The 27,556-nt window shown below is 39.2% G+C and overlaps 1 protein-coding gene across 4 annotated transcripts in view; it reads right to left on the reverse strand.

Annotated features, from left to right (window-relative positions):
• Positions 1-26,581, reverse strand: part of LOC139158812 (calsequestrin-2) — a 66,752-nt gene extending 40,171 nt beyond the window's left edge. Inside the window, exons 1-2 of one of the 4 annotated variants that reach the window (XM_070736152.1) lie at positions 26,564-26,581; positions 15,976-16,233 (exon numbers count right to left, since the gene is read on the reverse strand). In XM_070736152.1, coding sequence (XP_070592253.1) covers positions 15,976-16,209 — 234 coding nt within the window. In that variant the 5' untranslated portion in view covers positions 16,210-16,233; positions 26,564-26,581. Of the gene's footprint in view, positions 1-15,975; positions 16,234-16,435; positions 16,679-16,770; positions 16,843-26,563 lie in introns of those variants that run through there. The other 3 variants (XM_070736151.1, XM_070736149.1, XM_070736150.1) reach the window with 3 other exon arrangements.
• Between the last annotated feature and the right edge of the window lie 975 nt (positions 26,582-27,556).

A 27,556-nucleotide genomic window follows, 5' to 3' on the forward strand; every position in this document is an offset into this window, starting at 1 on the left:
AGAACAAAGAATAAAGGATACTATTATGGATACCATTATGGATCAAGTTTCTGCAGATTCTTCAGGAACAAAATCCCTCACTCTTACTATACATGTACACAAAAAAAAGGGGAAAGAAGAAAAATAATACTGAGTAGCCTGATTCTTTTTATTCGTTGTTGAAGAAAAGTAAAAAATGAAACAAAACTCGTGTCAGTTTCAGTTGTTTTCATTTCATCTGGATTGCTGGAGGACGTTTAGCTCTTAAAGGACCTAAATCTTAGGAGCCAGAAAGAAGGGTAAGGCAAACATTTATTTTTATTTATTTTATTAGATTTGTATGCCGCCCCTCTCCGAAGACTCCTCCCAATAGGATGATATCATTTAAACAACAAAACAAAAAGAATCTCTAGCTTCTCAGTAGAACACACAACCGCAGGACAAACTACCTGCACCAGTTCTGTGTCACTATTGAGCATTCTTCACCTCTTTCTGCCCTTCCATTGGCCAAAAATTCTCCAAAGCTGTCCAATGGGGGCAAATGGGAGGCTAAATGGCAGTTAGCTGACATGCTGCTCCTTCCTGGTTCTTCCTTTGCCAAATTCATTCTTAGTAATAAAGGAGAAAAAAAGTGAGCTGAAAAAAGACAAATGGCCAACGGCACTGTGCTGATAGAACAACCACTCAGAGCACCCAGCGAGTGATGAAGGAATGATAGTAATGAATGCTTTGTTTCAGAAGGGAGGGGGGAGAGGGAGGGAAGGTCAAGGAGCCAAAGCAGAGCAAGACAGGAATTCCTCCCCTTGGGAAATGCCCAGTCCAGCTATGGAGGAGCAACGCTTGCTTTGATTAACTTCAAAAGTTCATTAGTTTAGCTGATAAAGAACTCTGGGAGTGGCATGGCATGATGAGGATAAGCAAAAACAATGCTAAATCTTTAATAACAGGATCAAGAGATTCCTAGTGGTGCAATGACAATAAAGTAAAGTAAAAAGTAAAGTAAAAGGTCAACTAAACTAAACTATGAGAATATAATAGTTAGGAACTACTTTTTCATTGTCACAGAAATCTCATGTAGAAGTGACCATTAGCAGCAAGAATTTCTGAGTTTCTAGCTATTTACACTTCTGAGACGAAAGATACATATTTTATGCACATAGAAGACAAGAACTCCAAGATACAGTTTAAGAAATGGGCAACTGCAAGGTTTGGTGTGTCGTTTTTGTAGTCCAAACCTCAAAGCATGCTCAGTGGAGGACAGATTATTTCAACAAGAAAGTAATGGAATATATCACAGATGGGGGTAAAATTGTAGCAAAATGGAATGATGATGAAGAAAGGCAGGTCACCCAATGACCACAGAAGCATCTTCAAATAATGCTGGCTCCCACAGCTAGGAAACAGAATTGAGCACCATCCCCCAGAGTCAGACATGATTGGACAAGGGAAATCGTTACTTTTTAAAAAAATGATTAAGACTTCCGGTTTGGAGGAGACCGCATCGGGGTCTCTTCGGCAGCGCTCTGCCTTGGGATCCTTTCTACCCCCTCCGAAGGTTGCATTTGCGATCGGATCGGGCCCGGATGGCCCAATCCCAGAACAGGGGGCTCCCCTCTGCCCGAGGAGCCGTCGCCAAGACTCCGGAGGCAGCGGTTCGCCCCGCAGCTTCGGAGACGGGAGAACCGATCCTCTTCGCATAAGAGGATCGGCCAGCGCTTTCTCCCCTCACCCAGCGGGAAGGAAAAAAGCCTAAGAAGTGAAAGTGCTAAATCAATTTGACTGAAAAAAGAATACAGCAGAGAAAGGACCTAAGGTAAAAAAAAACCCTTTTTGTTTCGTGTTTAAAAGCAGAAGACTCGATCGTGAAAGTTCTAAGTGAAAGTTCTTTTCTTTTCAATAAGGCGAAGGTGAAAGTTTTTTTCCTGTTTGGATTCATCCGCAAATAACAGCCGGATCTAACTTTTTCACTTTCATTTTTTCCATCTTGAACTTGAACTTTGGAATTTAAAAAATAATTTTTTTACTTTATGGATTAACAAAATAACTCAAATTTGATATGACTATTTAGAAAATTTAAATTGCTAAAGGAAATCAGTAGTGATGACTAGAATTTGTTTTTGATAGATCGCTAAAAACATAGTGTTCCGGGCTTAAATTCTGAAAGCGGAGGAACACAGTCTTGCTGCCTTTTTTTTCCATCTTGTTGTTTTTTTTCACAACAATGAAATAACTCAATAATCACAAAATAAATGGAAATTAGAAGGGACTGAAACCTTTCCTTTGGATTATTTACTCCTGGATTAACCTATTTGGATTACTTGCTGAGCCTCTTTGGATTATTTGCTGACTCCTTTTGGATTATTTGCTGAGAACTTTTTAACATCTGCCTTGCTGTACGAAATTTAACCTGACTCCATCTTGGGATTTGTTTCTTTGCTCCTGCCTTGAACTTGGAAAATAAACTGACTTCATTTCAAATACAAGAAAACTACTAATTTGTCTTTCCCTTTGAACCTGAAATTGAAATTAAACATAACTTTATCCTTTGAGACCTGGACTTACATCCTTACTCTCTAGCAAAACTACAGGACCTATAAGAAGAACATAAGTATATAATATTGATATTGTGTTTCTTGAATAATTATTCCTTTCTTCTTGATCTCTCCCTGACTCTTTTTTTTCTTCTCTCTTCTTCTGTGCACTGCTAGTTCTAAAAGAAACCTGATTTGAAACATATGCATTGTTAACAAACCTTGGTCTCCTGCTCTATTTTAATTAGCTGAATTAAAATATCACCTCCTTTTTGTTTTTTATTTCCCCTAAAACAATTTCTTTCACTCCTTTTATTAATTTTATTAATTTTCTCCTCTTTCTTCTCTCCCTCTCCTTTTTCTTTTTCATAAATTTTCTTTTTCATGCTTTCTTTTATTTTTTATGAATAGCTAATATTTTTCCTTTCTTTTATTTACTTTGTCCTCCTACTAGATTATTCATTTCTAACTCTTACTTTTTACTTATTTTTTTTTAAAAAAAGTTTTACACCTGCTCTTTGGCATTGCATATTTAGAGTTTTAAAAATCACAATAATTCTGTTGGTAATTGTTGGTAATTGAATTATATTTTAAGGGAAATTGTCAAAAAATAGTCTGACAGATTTGGAATTTATAGGAATTCTTCTCCTTTTACTACATACAATTGGAAATTAACTTAAACCAATTCAAATTTTAAAGAGTGGATTCAAATTAGACAATGTCAAATACTTAAACCTTTGTCAAAACGGTCAAAAAACAAACTACAGCAACAATTCCCTCTCCACAAGGGTCACCGCACCCTTCCCCGTCGCACCAGGTGTTAACCATGTCTACCAAGGACAAAGACAAAGAAAAAACAATGCAGTCTAATTTTGTAACACTACAAGAAACTTTGAACACTTTGAAGGACTTTATGTTTAAATCTCAAGAGGAAACCACCCAACAAAGAGAGGCCATAAAAGAGGATGCAACACAACAAAGAGAAGCTATAAAAGCAGACCTGGCGGAATTCAAAATGGAGATGGCCCAACTGAAAGTTGATATGGGTGAGATGAAAGACCAGATAAAGGAGATTCAACAAACATTACAAGAAAGTGATGACCGAGTCAAAAAAGTTGAAGAGAAATCTGACAAAAATGAAAAAAGAATGGACTACCTTGAAGGGAGAGCTGATGCAAGATACAGAAGATATGATGAATCAATCACTCAGTTGGAGATGCAACGAGCTTCGTATGGACTTCGATTTCAGAATATAAAAGAGGAAAAGGATGAAGATTTAAAAATGACTATGGCTGAAACTATTGGAGGAATACTCCAAGAGGATCCCACAGCACTACTGAAAGAAATCGATGAAGTATACAGAATCTCGAATAGCTACATCCGTCGTCATAACCTCCCAAGAGAGATACACATTAAATTCACAAGAAAAGCTCTACGAGATGATATACTTCACTGGTCAAGAAATGCCAAACTCCAACATCAAGGAGCTGAAATAAAAATACTAAAACAAGTTCCAAGAAGTGTCAGAGAAAGCAGAAGAGATTACCACTTTCTAACCCGAATTCTGATCAAAGAAAATATAACTTACCGTTGGCTTATTCCACAAGGCCTTTCTCTGACATGGCGCTCTACAAGATACAAATTGGAAAATGTAGGACAAGCTATGTACTTTTTTGAAAACAGTGGCATCAGCCACCTGGACTATGCAAACCAGCAACAAGTGGTTGAACAACAACTAGTTCAACAACAACCAGGGGAAAAACTAACAACTCAGCAAGAAGAAGACCTGGGGGCTACTGCTCAGGTAATAGAGCAGGACCAAGGTGCCAGAAGAGTTCAACCTCAGCGAGAAACCAAAAAACCTATCAAATGACAAGTAAAGATTTAAAAATCTTTTCTGTAAACGTCAATGGACTTAATGAACCAAGGAAAAGGAAACAAATTTTTTCTAAAATCAGAAATCAAAATGCTCAAATTACAATATTACAAGAAGTGCATATTAAAAAAAATAACCAAAAATTACTGTTGAATCCAAAAATTGGAAAAATGTATGCTGCATTAGCAGATCAAAAAAAAAGAGGTGTAGTGATGTATGTTGAGAACTCTATAAATTCCAAACAAATATTTAAGGATAATGAGGGTAGAATATTGATTGTACAAGTTGATATTGAACCTAGACCTTTAGCTGTTGTTTCTATTTATGCCCCTAATGAAGATCAAATGACATTTTATAAAAATTTGCATCAAACAATAATAGACCTAGCTATTGAAAATGTATTAATAATAGGTGATTTTAATGCCATTGCGAACAGATAATTAGACCACTCAGGGGGGGGGGGAGGTAATAATAAAAGGAAGAGAAACAAAAAGACAAGAAGGAATTTGCTACCTAGTACCTTTCAAAAAATGAAAGTGGAATTATTGTTAAATGATATTTGGAGGGAAAGATACCCCCATAAGAGACAATATACTTTTTACTCTAACCCCCACAAAATATGGACAAGAATAGACATGGTATGGGCACCAAAAACGGTCGCAGAACAAATAAGAGATGTAGAGATAGATGCTAATACATGGGCCGATCACAATCCAATAGTGGTTTCTATGAGAATGAATAACAAACAGAATAATTGGCGGATGAATAGAAATATATTGAATGATAAGAAATATAAGGATTGGATCGAAAAGGAATTAAAAATATTTTTTGAAATCAACAAAACTTCAGAAACTACGCCACAGAACTTATGGGATACAGCTAAAGCTTATATAAGAGGATTAACAATATCTTACATTGCAAAATATAACAAGGAAAATAAATTAAAGTATGCACAATTAATAAATGAATTGAAACAATTAGAATTTTTATCGCAGCAACACATTAAGAACAGAGACTTAAAAACAGAAATAAATGTAATTAAACATAAAATCAGAATTATAGAACAAAACCAAATAACTGAAAAAATTAAAAGAGCAAAGCAACACTATTTTGAACATGCAAATAAACCAGGCAGATGGTTAGCATATAAACTTAGAAAACAGCGCCAATCAAAATTAATTAAAAAACTAGAAGACAAAGATGGTACAATAAAATATGATACAGAAGGAAAGGCAGACATTGTGTATAATTTTTATAAAGATCTTTATGCCAAAGATAATGTTAGTGAAGATGAAGTCTTTAACTATTTACAAGCTTCAAAATTACCACAAATAACAGAAGACCAACAGGCCACCATGGATGGACCAATAACAATGGAAGAACTCCTAACAACAATTAAAAAACAGAAAAGCAACAAGGCCACAGGCCCAGACGCCATACTGGCAGAAAGGTACAAGATAGAAAATGAAACAATAAGAAACCACATGTTAGAAACCTTCAATCTATGTAGACTTGAGGGTAAAATTCCTAAATCTTGGTCAGAATCACTGACAACTTTAATACACAAACAGGGCACAGACCCAGAAAAAATTAAAAACTATAGGCCCATATCATTATTAAATGTAGATTATAAGATATTTATCGCCATTTATGCAGACAGACTCAAAAGAGTTATAAATGGAATAATACACCAAGACCAAAATGGGTTTCTACCAGGGAGACAAATTAAAAACAATCTTAGAACAGTAATAAATACATTAGAGTATTATGAACAATATCCAGGTAAGACAGCATCTTTAATGTTTCTAGACGCTCAAAAGGCCTTTGATAACGTCAATTGGATATTCATAAAAATGCAATTAAATAAAATGAGATTTGGCCCAAAATTTGTTAACTTAATAGATAATATATATTCAAAACAAACAACTAACATAATATTGAACAACAATCAATTACCAACACTTGATATAAATAAGGGAGTTCGTCAAGGTTGCCCTATATCACCATTGTTATTTATCATGATTCTTGAAACTCTATTAATTAAAATAAGAACGGATCCTAAAATAAAAGGTTTAACTGTAGGAGATGAAACTTATAAAGTCCAAGCCTTTGCAGATGACTTAACGTTCATAATTGAAGAACCGATAACAACAGTTCCTACTTTACTGCAAGCTATTGAACAATATGGAAAGGTAGCAGGTTTAAAGATAAACAAAAGCAAAACACATTTTTTGACTAAAAATATGAACAAAACAAAAGAAACTAAATTAGAAAGCATCTCTGGAATAAAGACTGTAAAAAAAGCAAAATACTTAGGAATAAATTTAACAGCGAAAACAATAACATTAAAAAATGATAATTATACAAAATTACTAACAGAAATTAAAAAAGATTTAGCAATGTGGAATAATCTGAAAATATCATTTTTAGGAAGAATTGCAACAATTAAGATGAATATTCTACCCAAGGTTTTATTTCTCTTCCAGGTAATTCCAATAAATCCAGGGGGAATTTTTTTTAAAACTTTAACAAACCTAGTTAAAAAATTCATATGGCAAGGGAAAAAAGCAAGGATAAAAATGAATTGCTTAGAAGATATCAAAGAAAGAGGAGGATTTGGCCTTCCAAATTGGAAATTATACTATCAGGCTGCCGCATTAACATGGCTTAGAGAGTGGATAACTCTAGAGAACAAAAGAATACTAAACTTAGAAGGACATGATCTCATGCTTGGATGGCACGCATTTGTATGGTACGATAAGGAAAAAAATCATTCATATTTTAAAAGGCATACATTAAGGAAGTATCTACTAGAAGTCTGGAAAGACATAAAGAAAAATCACTTTTTAAATATCCCAGAATGGCTAGCTCCCCTAGAAGCAATAACGCATCCAAAGTCCATAAAAGACAAGAAAATAACTTATAGATATAAAGAACTACTAAATGACCAGATGAAGCTAAAATCTAGGATTAAATTACAAGAAGAAGGGATAATAATAGACTGGTGGCATTATGCTCAGATTCGATCTAGATACCAGAAGGATAAAACTCTTTATATTTTTAATAAAAGTAAGAATCTTTTAAGCAATCTAATTACTACCAATCCAATAAAAATGATAGGGAAAATATATAAATTTCTCATCGCTCATAAAAATATAGAGTTGACTTTAAAAGATACTATGATAAGATGGTGTAGAAATATTGGCAAGGAAATAGACATAGATCCATGGGAGAAAGTTTGGATTAATAACTGGAAAATGACCAAATCAGTTTCATTAAAAGAAAATCAAATCAAAATGTTCTATAGATGGCATCTCCCACCAAATAGGATAGCAAAAATGTTTCCCAAAACATCCCCATTATGCTGGAAATGTAAGAAGGATATAGGAACCTATTACCATCAATGGTGGACATGTGGTAAAGCTAAAATATATTGGAAGATGATCGAGAAAATATTAAAAGAAATAATAAAGCAAGATATAGATAATACCCCGGAATTTTACTTATTAGGAGTTACCAATCAGACTTACAAGAAAGAAATTCTTTACTTAATTATACACATACTAACTGCGGCTAGAATAATATATGTGCAAAATTGGAAAGGGGAGGAAATCCCCAAGGAAGAAGAAGTTATAGCTAAAATACTAGACTGCGCTGAAATGGACATGATGACAAGAAGATTAAATGATCAAGAAGATACTAAATTTTATGAAACATGGAACAATGTTTATAAATGGATAGATAAGAAAAAATAAGATATACACATTTATTTCTAGTTAATTTTTTGTATTTGTTTTTACCTAGGTGATAACAATATTAATACTAGTTTAAATGCATTTTTTTATGATTATGACATAGTAGTTTAGGTATAAGTATAAGTATAAGTAACATATTAAGAATTTTGGTCTATATATGTATAATAGTTGAAATTAGTTTAAATGTTTTGTTTGATGAATATGGCATTTTACTATAGTAATTAAGATTACATTAAAGGTATTTTTGATGACTATGTAATACTAATTTTACCTAATATTTATATTGTATTCAAGATTTGTAAAACCTTAACTCAAATTTACTAAACCTTTTAACATTTAATATATATTCAATTATGTATTCTTTTTCTGTACTTGAATGTATACTTTCAAAAGAAGCGGGGGAAATACACCCCCACTTTATGTTTAGTGTTTGTATGTGTGTCTGTTTATTTTATGAAAATTAATTAAAAAATTGAAAAAAAAATTAAAAAAATGATTAAAACAGGACTGCTATTAGTGTGTCCCTATTATCAATAGTGACACATTGGAGGCTATTCAGATCTGAGAAGCAAAATCCTATTCTCAAGAGCATATATAATAAGAATATTCCTAGTAGTCATAGTAATAGCAATCATCATATTGTTTACATCTCCGTCTTAACATACAGTTTTCTACAGTTCACTGATCTTCTTTTATTTCTAACTTCCATTTTTATTCTCTAACCATCGATAAAATAATTCCCATGTCATATAATATTCAATTTGTTCTTTCTCCTTAATTGCAAGCATTAATCTATTCATTTCTGCACATTCTAATATTTTCCTAATCACATTTTCATCAGTAGGGATCTCTTCACTTTTCTAATTTTGTGCAAATACAATTCTAACTGCAGTTAATATATGGATTCTCTTTTCTATAAATTTCAGATAAAACCCCAACAAAAATATTTCTGGTTCTAAATGAATGTGCTGCTTTACCATATTTTCCAGCCGCACATGCATTTTTATCCAGTATTTTTTTTCTTCTATACATGTCTACCACATTTGATAATAAGACCCAGGTATCCAGTGGTATTTCCAACATTTAGCTAACAATATTTCCCATGTTAATAATGTTTGGGTGAATTGGTGCTTTCATTGTTGAAAGCCAAACTGGTATCCTCAAATAATGTTCCTCTCTAGTTCTCTCCCATACAAACTGAAGTAGACCCAGAGACAGGGTTAGGTGAGAACAGTACCTTTATTTCAGCTCGGAAAAGGTAAGTGACTTTCAGCTAGTACCGTCTGCTCTACCTGGGAGAAACCGCTCCTTTTATACATTTGCGGTTCCCGCCAAAGCAAGAGCAGCCGCGTCTGAGCCAATCAGGAGCGACTTCCTGATTCTAGCTCAGACAGCGCTTTAACAAGGAACAAACTATTTACAGAGATACAAGGTAGCCATTACAGGATACAACACCCCTCCCTCCTTAGTTTGGATACATCCATCACGAAAGCCATGTGACGAAGTCCTCCAATCTGCTGGGTCTCCGCGAGGCTCGCTCCGACCTGCGCAGTTCAGTTGTGTCCTCGCTACCGACGGTGGAGGTCGGCTCGCTGTTGCTCCCCCGGCGCGTCTGGGGCCTGTTTTGGGCTCCGGCCTGCTGATTCGGCCTGGCAGGCACAACGCTGACTTCGGAGGAGGAAGATGGTTCGGCGTCGCTGGAGGATTCTCTCTGACCCGATAAGTCCATTTGAATGTCTATAAAATCGGGTTGCGTGTTAAAGTCTGTTGAAATGGGAGAGTCTGTGTCAGCGGTTTGCTCCAGGGAGTTTTCCATGCGTTTCCGTACGTGGTCAATGTGCCGCTTCCACATTCGACCATCCTCCAGTTTTACAATATATGTTTTAGGAGCAGTTTGTTTAACAATAATTCCCTTCATCCAGTTTACACCCCCATCAAAATTTTTCACAAACACATTTTGTCCCAAATACATTTGTCTTTCAGGGTTTACATACATTGGGTTATTTGTACAAAACCTTGGGTGTAACCTATCTAGTGGGGACCTTAGTTTCCTTCCCATTAGTAACTCAGCAGGGCTTACGTGCGTGTGAGTGTTTGGGGTAATGTGCTGGGTTAGCAAAAACTGGTCCAAATTCTGTTGTACATCTCCAGGGCCTGACCTGCGCAATGCTTCCTTTGCCACGCGAACGTAGCGTTCTGCCAAACCATTAGCCCAGGGTGAGTAAGGCGAGATGAGTGCGTGTCTGACTCCTAGATTATCTAAGAACAATTCAAACTGCCTGGCCGTTAATTGTGGCCCATTGTCAGACACTAGGATATCAGGGCAACCATGGGTAGCAAACAGCCTGCGCAGCACCTTGATGGTGGCACTTGTGGTTATGTTGTTCATTGCTATGATTTCCACCCATTTGGAAAATGCATCAACTACTATTAAGAAGTATTGTGATCCCACTGGCCCTGCAAAATCAATGTGGACCCTGGACCATGGCCCCGCAGGTTGCTCCCACTCTGCTGGAGTTGTTTTGGGGGGGTTAGGCCGTGATTCTTGGCATGGATCCCATTTGGCTACCCAGTTTTCAATATCAGCATCCAAACCTGGCCACCATAAGTGCCCTCTAGCTAGGCCCTTCATCCTGACAATCCCAGGATGGCCCACATGTAACATTTCGAGTACCTTTACCCTTAGGCTTTTAGGAATGATCACTCTATCCCCCCACAACAGACAACCTTTTACATATGACAATTCTAGTCTTTTGGTTTTGAAGTCACACAATTCAGGTTTCACAGAGTCATTTTGCCATCCCTTAAGTACACAGTTTATCACCTGTTTTAGGATTGGATCTTGCTGCGTGTGTGCAGCCACCTCCTTTGCAGTAGTTAGTGGGTTGTCTTCGAGTTCTATCATTAAGACATCAGCAGATGGGGCAGGGTCCTCCACTAACTCTGCCATGGGGCACCTACTGAGACCATCTGCGTGGTTGATGGTTTTACCCCCTTTATGGATGAGCTCGTACTGGTATCCTGAGAGGAAAAGGGCCCATCTGATTAGTCTTGGGGACATAAATGGGGGAGTAGGCTTGTTGGGGGCTAAGAGACCTAGTAAGGGCTTGTGGTCAGTAACCAATTCAAAACTTCTCCCAAAAAGGTAATTATGAAACTTCTTCACCCCTGCCACTAAAGCTAGAGCCTCCTTATCTAGTTGGCTATAATTTCTTTCAGTATTGGTCATCGTTCTGGAAAAGAAGGCAATTGGGGCCTCTGTATTATTAGGCAGAACATGAGCCAAGACTCCTCCCACGCCGTAAGGGGAAGCGTCGCACGTCAGCCTGATGGGTAGCGAAGTACTATACTGGACTACCACACTTTTAGAAGTTAATAATTGTTTTATTTGTACAAAGGCTTCGTGTTCAGTTCTCCCCCATGTCCAAGGGGTTTCTTTCTGGAGTAAGCGGTGTAGAGGCTCTGCTGCTGTTGCCTTCTGTTTTAAAAAGACGGAGTAAAAGTTAAGAAGGCCTAAAAAAGCTTGCAATTCAGCCTTATTTTGTGGCTCTGGGGCTTCTCTAATGGCTCTCAGTTTCTCAATCGTGGGGTGGATACCTTCCTTATCGATTTTATAACCTAGGAATTCTACACTGTTGGTTCCCCAGACGCATTTGTCAGGCTTAATTCTTAACCCTTTGTCCTGAAGTCTCTGAAGTACTTCCCTTATTCTTTTGTTGAGCTGTTCTTGGGTTTCCCCTGCAATTAAGATGTCATCAAAATAGGGAATGGCCCCCTTTATCCCAGATAACAAACGTTCCATTATGCTTTGAAATATTCCTGGGGCTATGCTTACTCCAAACTGTAATCTGGTACATTTAAAGGCACCCCTGTGGGTCACAATTGTTTGCGCGTTTGCTGTCGGTTCATCGACAGGTAACTGTTGATAAGCTTGCGCGAGATCGATCTTTGCAAACCTTTTTCCTTCCCCCAGGGAGTGCAGGAGTTGTTGTACCACCGGAATGGGGTAAGGGTGATGTTGGAGGGCTTTATTTAGCGTAGATTTATAGTCAGCGCAAACCCTTAAGGAGCCATCTGGTTTTAGAGGCGTGACTATGGGTGTTTCCCATGGCCCCTGCTCCACAGGGACTAAAATGCCTTGGCTTATGAGCTTATCCAGCTGCAGGTCAAGTTTGGGGAGGAGCGGAAGGGGTACCCTGCGAGGTTTGAGCCGGACAGGCAGGACCTTGGGGTCAATAGAAAATGAGATAGGGGGCCCTTTATACGATCCCAAGGTGGGGCTAAACACTTCAGGGAACTCCTGTAAAAAGTTAGGCATGCTATCAGAGTTAACAGTACAAATACCAGAAATTTCAATTCCCAAAGGTTCCATCCAAGCCAACCCCAGGAGAGAGTGCTTAGCCCCTGTAACAACAATCAAAGGCAGGGTACATTTAACATTCTTAAACACGATAGGTACATTCACTTTGCCCAGAACAGAGATTATCCCCCCTTGAAAATCTCTAATTACCAATGAGGTTTGCAATAGCTCAGATTTAGATAGGCTAGGCATGTACAATTTAAGCTTTTCCCACGGCATAATGGTGTATTTAGACCCCGTGTCAAGCTCCATAGAACATGGCTTGTTGTTTAGTAGTAGTGAAATTACAATCTTGCCCCCATTTTTTGTTGCCGTGTTATTCACAGAAAATTGAGTGTTACCTCTTGAGTAGTCGCGGTTAGCGGCTGAGTAGTTCTTTCGGCCCGAAAAACGGAAAGGTCAGTTTTCTCGCGGTTGAGGTGTTTGATTCTGGGGTCGTTGATGGCGCGGAGTGGAGAAGGTTTCCTCCGGTGCAGATGCTCTGCAGGCTTCGGCGATGTGGCCGCGTCGGTTGCAGCGGCGGCATATGGCGTCCCGGAAGGGGCATCGTTGGCGCTGATGGTTTCCTCGGCAGCCGGCGCAGGGGGCGGCGGGGTGAGGAAATCTGTGTTGTCTCGGCTGGTCTTGCAACAGGAAACAGCTGTCATCGTTGCGAGCTGGTGGGCTGAGGTCGTCTGGGTCCTCGGCGCGGGAAAACGTGGAGTCTATCTTGGCGATGACTTCTTGTCTTTCGTGTTCCTTCAGCTCTTTAGCAGCGGCGACGGCGACCTCTGCGGTTTGTGCTAGCTTAATCACTGTTTGTAGGGTCGGTTCGTCTTCGGTGAGGAGTTTGTTCCTGACCGAGGCGTTTCTCATGCCGAAGACTAAGGCATCGGTGAGGCGAGCTTCCGGGTTGTCAAACTTGCATTTCGCAAGTACCGTTCGAAGTCGCGTTGCAAATTGGTTGATTGATTCCGCTTCGCGCTGAGCCATTGTGGAGAACTGGTGCCGGAAAACCATGGCTGGTTTTGTTGGCTTGAAATGGCTCGCGAGCTTGGCTTGCAGGATGTCCCAAGCGACGGATCTTGCTGGCAGCGGGTCGGTGAGAGTCTGGGCGAGGGCACGGATTTCTGGACCGCAGTAGTTTAGGAAGATGGCCCGTCTCCGATCGGCGTCGGCGTCCCGTATTCCTGCTGCCTCGAGGAAGATCTCGAAGTTGGCTAAGTAGTCGTCCCAGGAAGTCTTCTCGGGATCAAAGAACTCAGGAGCCCGGCCGATTTGGAGGTTGTTCATGTTGCACGCGTGGTTTCTTTCATCCGTCGTCGCCAGTGAAGTAGACCCAGAGACAGGGTTAGGTGAGAACGGTACCTTTATTTCAGCTCGGAAAAGGTAAGTGACTTTCAGCTAGTACCGTCTCCTCTACCTGGGAGAAACCGCTCCTTTTATACATTTGCGGTTCCCACCAAAGCAAGAGCAGCCGCGTCTGAGCCAATCAGGAGCGACTTCCTGATTCTAGCTCAGACAGCGCTTTAACAAGGAACAAACTATTTACAGAGATACAAGGTAGCCATTACAGGATACAACACTAACAATGCATTCCTTATGTAATGTCTTTGAAAATAACCATGTATCTTACTTTTCCCATACCACAAGAAAGCATGCCAACCCAGTTGCAAGTCATGTCCCTCCAAAGTCTATAATCTTGTATGCCTCAATACAATCCTTTCTTTTATCTATGTTAATAACGTGGCCTGATGAGACAATTCACAATTTAGTAATCCAAAACCTTGCTCCTTTTTTTTCCAGACAAAGCTCAGAGACAAATTGTGACAATTTAAGGTGTGCCACCAATAGACTATTGTAATTTCTGAGAATTTTGCCACGTACTGGTCATGATCATGAAAGGGGCTCCCAACCTTTTGGTTTTGGTTTTATGTTGCCTTTCTGGCAAAGGGGTGGCCACAGTATCACTCTTTTTCCCAGGTGATAAAAAATGCATCAAATCAGAGATAGATCACAGATCCTGCAAATTCTCATTCTGGTATTTGCTCTAGATATTTTTGCTGATAAAGAGAGACATTAAAGAAGTGAAGCTGCCAGAACCTAAGCTTTAAAGGTGAATAATTGTGTGAATGACGCTTTTGGGTAGCAGGCACTGACACAGATATTGTCAATAGATACTTCTCTCATGCAAGTGATAGTGAACCGTAAACTGGCTTTCTTTCTGGATAGTAACCATCTCATATGGTCAGGGATGGGTTCTAACTTACCTCGCTACTGGGTGAGCCTCATGGGCGTTTGTGCGCTTTGCTGTTTGATGGCAACTGCATGCACAGTGCCTGAAACTTAGTTTCTGCACATGCTCAGAAGAAAAAAATATCAAAAAATTCAAAGAAAAGATGGCAGCACCCACAGACCAATACAGACTGAACCGGGTCCATGACATCATTGTGACATCACCAGCACATCGCTACCAGTTTGGGTGAACTGGTCTGAACTAGGAGAAACCCATCCCTGCATATGGTATATTGTTAGTATTAGATTCTGCAAATAACTGCACAAAATTATCTAACCATATAAGACTCTAGTATCATGTCTTACAAAATCTAGAAGGCATTGTGTTCAAATGAAACCCAGCTATGAGTATATTATTTATTTTATTTTTATTTATTTATTTTGTCCAATACACAATAATACACAATGAATGTTATAGAGGATATAGTAGAGAAGAAATACGAGATACAGGAGAGACTATAGGACAGGGGACGGAAGGCACTCTAGTGCGCTTATATACGCCCCTTACTGACCTCTTAGGAATCTGAGTAGCTATAGAGTACTTGATTCCGAGAAGATGCATACAAGATAATATTATGGGGTGGTTCTAGATACTTGTTTATTCTGAAAATACAAGTTGCTATAGACAAAAACAGAATAACTTCACCAGCTAGTAATATGACCTTGAATCTGCCCTATTTCTATCAAGTAGCTATTGTTTCCCTTTAACAATCTGTAAAAAATATTTCTCTCTCAATTGTGGTTAACCGCTTCTTCTAGAATATTTCTGGCAGTTATAGTATTAATTTTATTAGATTAGCTTCATTAATATTGGAAGCATTTCATCTCTAGAATATTAATCAGAGACCCCCCCCCCCCCCCAGAAATGTATGCTTAACCAAGACTGATAATCTGTAAAGAACATGGAATCTGAAGTTGTTTCAACTTGGCTTACTAAATGCTTTCTTCTTTAGTTGGGAAGAAGAATAACCAATATATGGGTGAAATAAACTTTTTGCTTAAAGTAAGTGAAACAGTGCAGTTTCAGAAGCAGAGTTTTACATTTAAAATCATTGTTAAGATTTACAAATGAATTGCCAAAGATAATATAAGTCTGCATTGAAATTTCTCTCAAATGCCCATTTGAAGATTTGTATCCTCCTCCAATTTACACTCCAAATTATTTCATGAACAATTACATAAACCTGTAGTTACACATACCTCGAGCACCATCTCGGTCATTTGAAACCGTCTTTGAGAGCCTTTGTCGGAAGTCACTGGTTCATGGAGCAGCACACCAAACATATCATACTTCTTTAAGGCCTGCTTGTAGTTTTTCTCACTCAAGTCAACCACACGATCTTTCCCATCATAGGTAGGGAAGTCCAGTCCTTCTTCAGCCCTGTAGCAGGCAAGCACATAAAAAACCGCCAGGAACCAGCAAGCTGCCTTCATACTGCTGCACTTCTGTGAGTTTATCTGGGAGAAGAAAAGGAAATTTTAGGGTAAAAGTCTGGAGAAATTCAGCAATCGCTGTGCACTGTTTTGATCCCCACGTTTTTCCAGTAAATTGATCTAGATGGATTCGGGTCACCAGGAAGCATCTGCAGCAAGTAACTAACCCTTGTTTGAAGACAAAGGCAAAAAAATAGGAGAAGCTGAGAGACCAAACCCTGGATACCTTACATAGCTCAGGCCAGCTTCTGTGTCATTCAGAACTCCATTTTTAGGAAGCAGTTGTTTAAAGCTATTAATAGATCCTACAATGAATAAAAAGGAAAGATATGACACGATTGAGAGGCTGCTGGCACTCTGCCTCTGAGTGAGAGAAAGAGAAAGCAGAGGGTGGGGAAGAAGTCAAGGGAGATTTGCATTCTTCCTGGTGCAGAATGCCCAATTTCCCTTGCAAATACTTCACTGTATTATTTGTTTTACTAAAAAAATTTACATACACCCCCAAGGGACTAGCTCAGCTCCTCTGGGCTCCGCCCACGGCAATTTGAAACATGCTCCTACCTGCGATGCCGGCCGGGTACAGCGAGCCCAGGGCTTGAGCAGTAGACTTCCATGTTGTTGCTCCTTTGGCTCTGCCCCCTGCCGCCATCTCCCTCCCTCACTCGCCAGCTCGGGCCTCTCATCTTCCCCGCATCCTTCAGATGGAGGATGCAGGCGAGGGCAGTGCGTGGGAATCCCCTGCAGGAACAGCCACCCATTCCTCGGTACTCTCGAGCCAAGCAGGAGGGGGAGGAAACTCTCGTGGGCTGCCTGAAGAAGCACTTATAGCCAGGCTCAGTGGCCAAAACAGCCAGGTATGCGCTTCCTTGTTTCTTCCAAATGCGCCTCTCTCTCTCTGTCAGCAGGAGGGGGGAAGAGTGCACATAAGACACAGCACCAGGAGAAGGAAACTTTTGTCTGCATGCTGCATACAATAAATCTTTCTCCTTTCAAAACTCCGCCATAAATTAGTCTTTGTGAGACTCATTGCGCCTGCGCAGCCTCTTGGAGCAAAAGGGGAGAAAGATTTCTTGCGTTTAGAGTGCAGCCAAAAGGTTCCTTCTCCTGATGCTCCTGCGCCCAGCTAGAAGGTTGGCTGTTGTCTCGGCTTCCTTAGGCAGCCCACAAAAGTTTCTTTCCCTTCCCACTTCACTCAAGGGCTGGGGGCTGGGGAGGATCAGTGGACACAATACCAGGATGCGCATCCCTGGGTCCATCCCTCCCCACGCAACCTGCCACCCCCCAATTGCGCCCCACCATGAAACATGTGTCCTATTTGATACTTGAAGCTCTGTCACATTCCTCTGTGTTGTGTCCAGAGAAGCCCATTGTAAAAGAAAATTCCTTGCGAGTTTGAGAAGTTTGATTGAACTTGCAAGAAGTTTTCTTTTACAATGGGCTTCTCTGGACACAACACAGAGGAATGTGATGGAGCTACAAGCGTCTCATTGCCCGCTCACCCACCCGCCCGCCTTACTTGCTGCCCCCAAATTACGCCCTACCATGAGACATGTGTCCTACCTGACACTTGTAGGCCCATCGTGCTTCTCGATGTTGTGTCCAGAGAAGCCCATTGTAAAAAAAAAAAACCCTTCTCTCCTCTGGACACAACACTTCTCATGAGCTCGAGAAGTTTGATTGAACTCATGAGAAGATTTCTTTTACAATAGGCTTCTCTGGACACAATGCCGTGAAATGTGACGGCACTCCAGGTGTCAGGTAGAAATGGATCTCATGGCCCAACACATCCCACCTGCCAGAAATGAGTCTCTATGAGATTCATCAGGCCACTCATGGAACAGGACTCTGCAAGGCTTGTGTGCCGTATCATGCACAAATGGCAGCAGGACCCCAGTTGTGCTGGTATGATGAAGCTTGTGGCAGCCCTACAGCTCCTGCATGCACTGGCACATGAAGCCTTGCAGAATCCTGCTCCACAAAGGCAGTGGCAGGCGCCACTTGGCCGCTTGGCTGGCGACATGAACAGGGAAATAAGGCAGCAGCGATGGGACACCCTGTCCCATGCTTGCCTCCTACTGCACCCCCAAAATAATACCCCCCCCATAATAAGGCCAGGCCATATTTCAGGGTTCAGAAAAATATAACTCCCTTTCTTATTTTCGAGGAAACACGGTATATATATTTATGTAAACCAATGTTCTGCATTTATCTTCTGTGAGCCGTTGTTCAGATTGAAAATTGGTCATTCCTGTTTTGATTTATTAGATGGTTTTAAAAAAGAGCTGGAAGAATCTTGGGAGATAATCAGATTACTCTCCATTCCTTGTAAATCAAAAGGGGGGGGGGTTAAATGTAGCACAAGCAAAGGTAGATGAACTCTTGTCTCCTTTCTTATAGCGAACCATTATTTTTAGCTCCTGTTCTCCTGGAAAGGAAAACTGATCTCTCTTCATGTCATCTATTCAAGCTGAACTTTGGGTTACTGCCTACCTCACCAATTTATATTGTTATTAATTTAATAGTAGGCATGTCTTTGCACGACATCACTGCTGATATTGCTGCTTTCACTTACAGCTGGGCCCTCACATTAAGAAATCATTAAGGGCAGGGTTGGGCAGCAAGTGGAACAGCAAATGTTAGTCCAGTTCAACATTCTGGAGTGGACAGTGAGAAAAGGTCCTCAATATCAGAGACTGAGGAGCCAGCCAAAGCAATAAGAAGATGTGTTCATTTTCAAGATGCTATAACACCATTTATTGCATCTGTTTTAATTATATATTTTTCTCTCAATATTGCTTAAGCATGTTTAGAAAAACTGCAGCAGCAGCAGCAGCTCTAGAAAGAACTTTCAAAAGTGGCTTTTACTCAGTAATGGGCAGCCAAAATTTTTACTGCCACATTGTGGGTGTGGCTTCTTTTGTGGGTGTGGCTTGATGGTCATGTGACTGGGTAGGAGTGGCTTGCCGGACATGTGACCAGGTGGGAGTGACTTGAATGATCATCATCATTCAAGTGAACTGTTAAGTCCTCAACTTACAACCTCGCCAGTGTCGCTCTCTGGGGTGACAATTTGCTTCACGTTTCCCTCGCTCTCCTTCTTGGATCGCCCCCTGCCTCAGGCTGGGTAGCTGGGCGAATGGGTGCCGGTCGGCTGTTGAGAAAAGAGTGGGGAGGAAATGGCCCCCCTGCAACTCCTGCTGGTGCTGGTCTCCCTGCCGCTTTCCAAGGAGGAGGAAGAGGATGGGAGTGGGGGATAGTCAGCTGGAGCTGGGCACACAGCTTCATTTCTGCTGGTGGAACTGCGTTCCACCCCATCCTGCCTGCTGCCCACTCCTGCTTATACTCACTCTCCTTCAAATATGACGCTAGTTGCACTATATTCCTAAAAGTTACTGACATTATAGAACAAGATAGAATGGGACATAGGTCTTAATATATTCAATACATTCATTCAATATATCTGCTGCTTTTTTACTTGTTCATATCCAATTTTTCTTGACACAGAACACTCTTTCTTATTTCCAGAAATTAAGCTCCCATCTAGTGGCCATATCCAGCATTGCTGTTATCCATTTGAGCATAACAAGGTACATTTTTATCAACAGAACTAACCGAAATGAATGACTGGTATTATACAAAATTTTTGCTTTGCTGTTGTTGATGCTCATCCTATCTATCCAACAATGCTGACAGCAAACCTGCAGTAACATGATAGAAAGAATAAAAAAGCGGTGTTAGACTGCGCCAAATTTAGCAAATTAACATATGAGATACAAAACCAACAAAATAAGGACTACAGTATTACAAAGTGTGGGGAAAAATATACAACTGGGTGGAAGTTAAGAAAAAGGTATAGCAAATAGAATTGTAAAAAATAAATCTTGTAAATATATAAATCGTAAATGTTCAATGTTGTATTGTATGATGTCTAAATGTTTGTATGTCAAACAAAATAAAAATAAATATTTTAAAAAAAGCGGTATTCCCCAAGGCAGGGTACTGGGACCAACGCTCTTCATTCTCTACATCAATAACTTTTGTGATTACATCACAAGCAACTGTGTCCTCTTCACCGACGATGTAAAACTCTTCAACCACTGATAACACAACTACTCTCCAAAAAGACCTGAACTCTGTTTCTGAGTGGTCTAACACATGGCAACTCCAAATCTCAACTAGCAAATGCTCTGTCCTACACATTGGGAAAAAGAATCTGAACTCCAAATACGAACTGAATAATCAAATTATCACAGATAATCCCCACTCAGTTAAAGACCTCGGTATACTAATAACAAAAGATTTAAGTGCCAAAGCCCACTGCAACAACATAGTCAATAAGGCTTCAAGAGTTGTAAACCTAATCCTACGTAGCTTCTGCTCTGGCAATCTCACACTACTTACCAGAGTTTACAAAACTTTTGCCAGACCCATCCTCGAATACAGCTCATCTGTTTGGAACCCATATCGCATCTCAGACATTAACACCCTTGAAAATGTCCAAAGATACTTCACCAGAAGAGCCCTTCACTCCTCCACTCGAAATAGAATACCCTACGAGACTAGATTTTCAATCCTGGGCCTAGAAAGCTTAGAACTAAGACGCCTTAAACAAGATCTAAATACTGTATTGCCCACAAGATCATATGCTGCAACGTCCTGCTTGTCGGTGACTACTTCAGCCTCAACCACAACAACACAAGTGCATACAACAGATTTAAACTTAATATTAACCGCTCCAAACTTGACTGTAAAAAATTTGACTTCAGTAACCAAGTTGCCAAAGCGTGGAACTCATTACCAGACTCCATAGTGTCATCCCCAAACCCCCAACACTTTACCGTTAGATTATCTACGATTGAACTATCCAGATTCCTAAGAGGCCAATAAGGGGCGAGTACAAGTGCATTAGAGTGCCTTCCGTCCCCTGTCCTATTGCTCTCCTATATCTACTATACATTTCTTCTATTCCTATATCTCTTCTTCTATTCTTTCATTGATCTGTTCTATTACTATATCTTCTTTTCTATTCTTTCTTATTTTTTCACACATTTTACTATGAGTATCTCCTCTATAACCTTCATCATGTATTTTACTATGTGTGTGTGTATGTATGTATGTATGTATGTATGTATGTATGTATGTATGTATGTATGTATATATATATATATATATCTCCACTAAAACCCTCATCGTGTATTGGACAAAATAAATAAATAAAATAAATAAATAAATAAAGTATCATGTGTCTGTGAGTGCTACTTATTTCTAAATGCTGCTTCATACTCAGCAAATGTGGAAAAACTCTTTAATGCTGACCAGCTTGTTATGCTACCAGGATTTGCAATACAAGGCTTGCTATAACAACACCACAGCAATCCAAAGCGCATTCCCCCTTGTTTTCATGCAGTGCTGGAAACTAGAAAAAAAAAATTACCTGTAATCTGGCCAGACAAGGAACAATGGATGGAAGCTGACCAAGGAGAGATTCAACATGGAAATAAGGAAGAACTTCCTGATGGTCAGAGTGATCAACCAGTGGAACAGTCTGCCATCGGAGGTTGTGAACACCCCAACTCTCGACATATTCAAGAGGAGACTAGACTGCCATCTGGCTTGGGAGGTGTACGGTTTAGACTTGATGACCTGCAAGGTCCCTTTCAATTTAGATAGATAGATAGATAGATAGATAGATAGATAGATAGATAGATAGATAGATAGACAGACATACACAAACAAACAAACAAATAAATAATACTCCTACACTGCAAAAACATATGGGCTACATAACTTTATCAGGGCAAAGCAATAGATACAATTTACATAGACATCTATAAAGTCATTGATTGAGTTGTACACCACAGACTACTGTACTTCTAAAACTAAAATCCTATGGCATTTCTGGATTCCTGCATAATTGGATAGCTACGGTACATTCCTGTCCAACAGGCAATGGTCAAAATAGAGAGCACCCTATTAAATCCTGTATCTGTTAACAACGGCCTCCCCCAAGGCAGCATTCTAGGGCCAACTCTCTTTACATAAATGACCTTTGTGATCATATTAAAAGCAATTGTGTTCTCTTCGCTGCTGAACACTATTGAACACCATTGACAATTTTGTTACCCTTTAAAAAGACTTTGACTATGTGCCAGAATGGTCAAACAAGTATCAACTTCAAATCTATTTATTCATTTGTCCATTACACAAATACATAGGAAGAGAGATAGACATGTGATAATATAAAAGAGGGCGAAAGTGAACTTAGAGGAGAGGATATATGAAAGGAAGAGAATATATAAGATAGGTGAAAGACAATTGGACAGGGGACAAAAGGCACACCAGTGCACTTAGGTACGCCCCTTACTGGCCTCTTAGGAACCTGGAGAAGTCAATCGTGGAGAGTCTAAGGGAGAAGTGTTGGGGGTTAGGGGTTGACACAATTGAGTCCGGTAATGAGTTCCATGCTTCAATAACTCGATTGTTGAAATCATATTTTTACAGTTAAGTTTGGAGCGGTTCGTATTAAGTTTGAATCTGTTGCGTGCTCTTGTGTTATTGCAGTTGAAGCTGAAGTAGTCATTGACCGGTAGGACGTTGCAGCATATGATCTTGTGGGCAATTCTCAAATCGTGTTTTAGGCACCGTAGTTCTAGGCTTTCTAGGCCCAGGATTGTTTATTTTCATAGGATATTCTGTTTCGAGTGGAGGAGTGAAGGGCTCTTCTGGTGAAATATCTTTGGACATTTTCAAGGGTGTTGATGTCTGAGATGTGGTATGGGTTCCAGACAGATGAGCAGTAGTCTAGGATGGGTCTGGCAAAAGTTTTGTAGGCTCTTATGAGTAGTGTGAGATTGCCTGGGCAGAAGCTGCGTAGGATCAGGTTAACAACTCTAGAGGCTTTTTTGACGATATTGTTGCAGTGGGCTTTAGCACTTAGGCCATTCGATATTAGTATTCCAAGGTCTTTTACAGAATGTGGGTTAGCAGTGAGAGATTGTTTATTCAGTTCGTATATGCGGTTTGGATTCTTTTTGCCGATGTGGAGGGTAGAGCATTTGTTGGTTGATATTTGAAGTTGCCAGGTGTTAGACCAGTCTGAGACAAAGTCCAGGTCTTTTTGGAGAGTGAGTGTGTTATCAGTGGTGTTGAAAAGTTTCACATTGTCGGCAAAAAGAACACAGTTGCTTTCGATATGGTCACAGAGATCATTGATGTAGAGAATGAAGAGAGTAGGACCAAGTATCTCAACCAACAAATGCTCTCTCTGGTAATATTGTACAGTACTGCTAACTAGAGCATTCCAAACATTTGCAAGACCAATTCTTGAATACAGCTCATCTGTCTATTAATTCACACTGCATATTGGACATTAATACAATTGAGAGAGTCCAGAAATATTCCAGAGTCCTCCACTGCTCTGTTCGCAGCAGAATACCTTATTCCGCCAAACTTGAAATCTTGAGCTTAGACAATTTAGAATTATGTTGCCTTCGATCTGATCTAAATGTAGTTCATAAAATCATCTGCCACAATGTCCTACCTGTCAATGACTACTTCAGCTTCAATCACAACAATACTCGAGCACACAATGGATTCAAACTTAATGTAAGCCGCTCCAAACTTGATTACAGAAAATATGACTTCAGCAATAGAATGATCAATGCTTGGAATGCACTACCTTGATTCTGTGGTTTCTTCCTCAAAGCCCCCAAACTTTAATCTTAGACTGTTTACTAAGATCTCACCCGATTCCTAAAAGGTCTGTAAGGGGCATGCATAAGTGCACCATAAGCATACCATCCCTGTCTTACTGTCCTATTATCCTCATTTATCTGTATTTACTTTGTTTATGTTTATATCTATATTTGGTATTTTGTACATATTTGACAAATAAATAATTAAATAGTTACTTGGTTGTGCAATTATTATTCTAGGCAGCAACTCCCTATTAACTGACATTGGGTGCCTGTGGGACAAATCCCTGTGTTGTTTCTCCTCTTAATCTTCTCCCCGTGTTAGGCTCTTGCTTCTCTGAATAGTGTACAAAACTGTAAGAAAAATCCTTTTACCTCTAAAGGGCATTTGATTTGCATGGGAATGAGGAGAGAGATTTGGATTAGATTTTTAGCCTTATTGTTCTTGCAAATATCCTCTTCAAACTTTTGGTGGTCAGATTCACTGACCACAAGAGGGCAGTATAAGGGTGTTAGATAGAGAGAGCTAATGTACTGTACTATACAGTACTTTGTGCCCCTCTTCATCAAAATCTCTAATGCTCTTTCTCTATCGAACTCCTAATCAGGTCACTTCCCTCTTCCTTTTTTGGAGGCGCGTGCATACAGCACGTGGATTTTGAGCGCGTATATGTGGGTTTGTTGAGCTCGGTGATTAATTTTCTTTAAATCTGCTTTATAGCAAACTTCTAAACCCTGATTTGCTATTTATTTGCAGACATCAGATTCCTGCTTTGCTTTGTCTTGCAATTTCTAGCATTCTGTCCCACCACCTATATCAAAAGCTAAAGAACAGAAAGAAATTGGAGTCTCACTCCGATCTTCGTTTTTTTTATTTTTAATTTCCTGTGATCACTAGAAATTTGGATGAGATCTGATTTAAAAAACAAACAAACCCTGATAGCTAACGCTTCGCAGCATCATAACCCTAATTCAAACGGGAGCCGTATCTCTTTTTAATGGCAAAAAGTCCAGCGAGGGGCAGTTTGTTAAACCACCATGTCATCTGGATGATTTTTCATCGCCCAGGTTAACTTTTATATTAAATGCATGCTGTAAACCAGTGTTTCCCAACCTTGGGAACTTGAAGATATTTGGAATTCTGGGAGTTGAAGTCCAGATATCTTCAAGTTCCCAAGGTTGGGAAACACTGCTGTAAACAATGGTTTCCAATGATGGTTAATACTTAGTGGTGCTGGGCTAATATTTCTACCCATCTTCCAATCTGGCAGAAATCCAACTGGTGCACAAGAGGTATTCTGCAAATACATAGTTAATTGAAAGGTCATCTGGGTAAACAAAAGATGGTTCTTTAACAATATGATTGCAGTGTTGAATCTATTTCTTTGCTTTACAGTAAGCCAATGGGGGCAGGAAGGTGGTGGAGAAAAACAAGATCGTGGCATACAAAGATAATCAACACCATGTGAACAATTTCTTTTACTTATGGTTTACATCAACCCACATTTTTATATATACCACATAGAAAGCTACCCTTGCAAACGACACACGCAATTTCCACAAATTAGAGAAATTTATTGCACCACTTTTAGAATCCCTCCTTCATTTGCACTTACATATCCCTTCCATCCTAATCCTCCTGCATATAATTTTCCTTTAATCCCATTGTGCATATTCTAACGTAGGGTTTCTCAACCTTTAAGATGTGGATACTGACTGGGCAATTCTGGAACTTGAAGTGGGTAAATCTGAAATTTGCCAAAGCTGAAAAACTGCTCTAATTCCTTACATTTGGACTATTGATTTCCCACATATATACCACATCATTCTAACCTTGCCCCTAGAGGGGATCCAGAGGATTGTAGCCATGTCAGCCTCACATTAGTCCTGAGTTTCAATTGATTACATCAGTCCTCCTTCCAACTGACATAGTGGACAATTGAGCAAAATAAGCTGTCACTGCATAGCACTGATATGCTAAATCTGTCAATCATTGGGAATAGTTTCAGGCTCGCTTTTTGCTTCTTCTTTTTTTAAAGTACCGTAATTTTTATTGAATTTTATACATTAAAAAAATGCAAACACAACATATAAACAAACATCAACACAAATACAAATATTCTTCAAATAAGTTAACATCCAACTTTTTCCTTCTTATCTATATAATATAAGATTATATATCTATACATATACGTATTCTAATATCATACACATTTTCATTGTAAATCAGTTTTCCTTTTTCTTATCCATTTGTACCACAATGTCCAGATATCATAATAGTCCAAATCTTTTTTTTTTCATTTGTTGCCATGGTTAACCGATCCATTTCTGCACAGTAATATACTTCCTTAATTATTTCTCTACTGGTATTCTCGGATCATTCCAATTTTGTGCATACATAATTCTTGCTGCTGTCACAATATGTACCAGCAGGTATTTTATGTTTCTTGGGTAGGTTTTCTTTATAATTCCTAACAAGAATAGTTCTGGGGTGAATTTGATATTAGTTACTGTTATTTCCTGTAGTCAACTGAAGATTTCTCCAATATTGCCTTGTTTTGGGACACGTCCACTATGCATGAAAGAAGGTGTCCTGCTCTTTTTTGCTATTTAACTTACCTTTTCTATTCTGTTAAATATTTAACTCAAATTCAGATTACCTGAAGGAGACTCTTTGCTGAGGACTTCACAAGAGGCCATTTTCCAGGTTCCAATATATAGTGAGATCAGGTGAGAAAGGGTTAGTAATGACATCCAATTTATGGAACATCCTTTACCTGAGATTTCTTGGTATGTAAATTGTAGGCAAGGTTTTTTCGCCCCTACAATTATTTTAAGTAGTTTTAGTCATAATTGCTGCTTTTGCAATACCTGCTGGTTTATTTACATTCTTTTTTAATGTTTGTAGATATCTTATTTTGTATTGAGGTGGAAGTGTTTTGGGGGTGAGCCGCTCTCCAGAAGTTCTCTGACTCTGACATTGATTCTGAGGAAGGGTTTCCACGCTGCTGAGATGAAGCGCACCTTGGCACGAAGAACTCTGAAGAACCTGAGGAAGAAGTACAAGTTCCAGCTAGGTTTGGATGACTGATATATTTGAACTTCTTGTTGTTCCTGTTTCGGTTAGCAGAAGAAGCCAAGATCCAGGCTATTAAAGAAAAGAGTAAAAAGATTCAATATAAACATGTTGTCTCTGCTGCAAAGATAGTTTTAAAGAAGAGTCGAGGCTAAAGGAAAGAGTTTTTAAATTCACTGACATTCACAGGATCATATACATGATGTGGTTTAGATATTTGAGTTTTGTATATATTTTTTTGCATTGAATAATGTCTTAGAAATTTTTAAAAAACTTACTTTGTATTGCGTTTATATTGTATTTTTATTCTGTTCTAACAGACCTATATGGATAGGTCCAGCCCTGCTTCATGGATTATGTTTTATTCTTGATTTCCAATTTCAGTTAACATTTTATTAAACCCTACTGTTATGTTTTGGTCTATTTGACCTAAAATGAAATTTGAGGTCCTGTAAAAAATGTTCCCTGCATATCTGAAACTTGAAATTACATGACTTTATCTCATTTGAGGGGTTCTTTCTATGAGTGGGGTTTTTTGTTGTTGTTGTTGTTTAGTTTTTGCTGGGCACAATGACTT

Source organism: Erythrolamprus reginae, chromosome 2 (genome assembly GCF_031021105.1).
Source record: "Erythrolamprus reginae isolate rEryReg1 chromosome 2, rEryReg1.hap1, whole genome shotgun sequence".
Classification (NCBI taxonomy): Eukaryota; Metazoa; Chordata; class Lepidosauria; order Squamata; family Dipsadidae; genus Erythrolamprus; species Erythrolamprus reginae.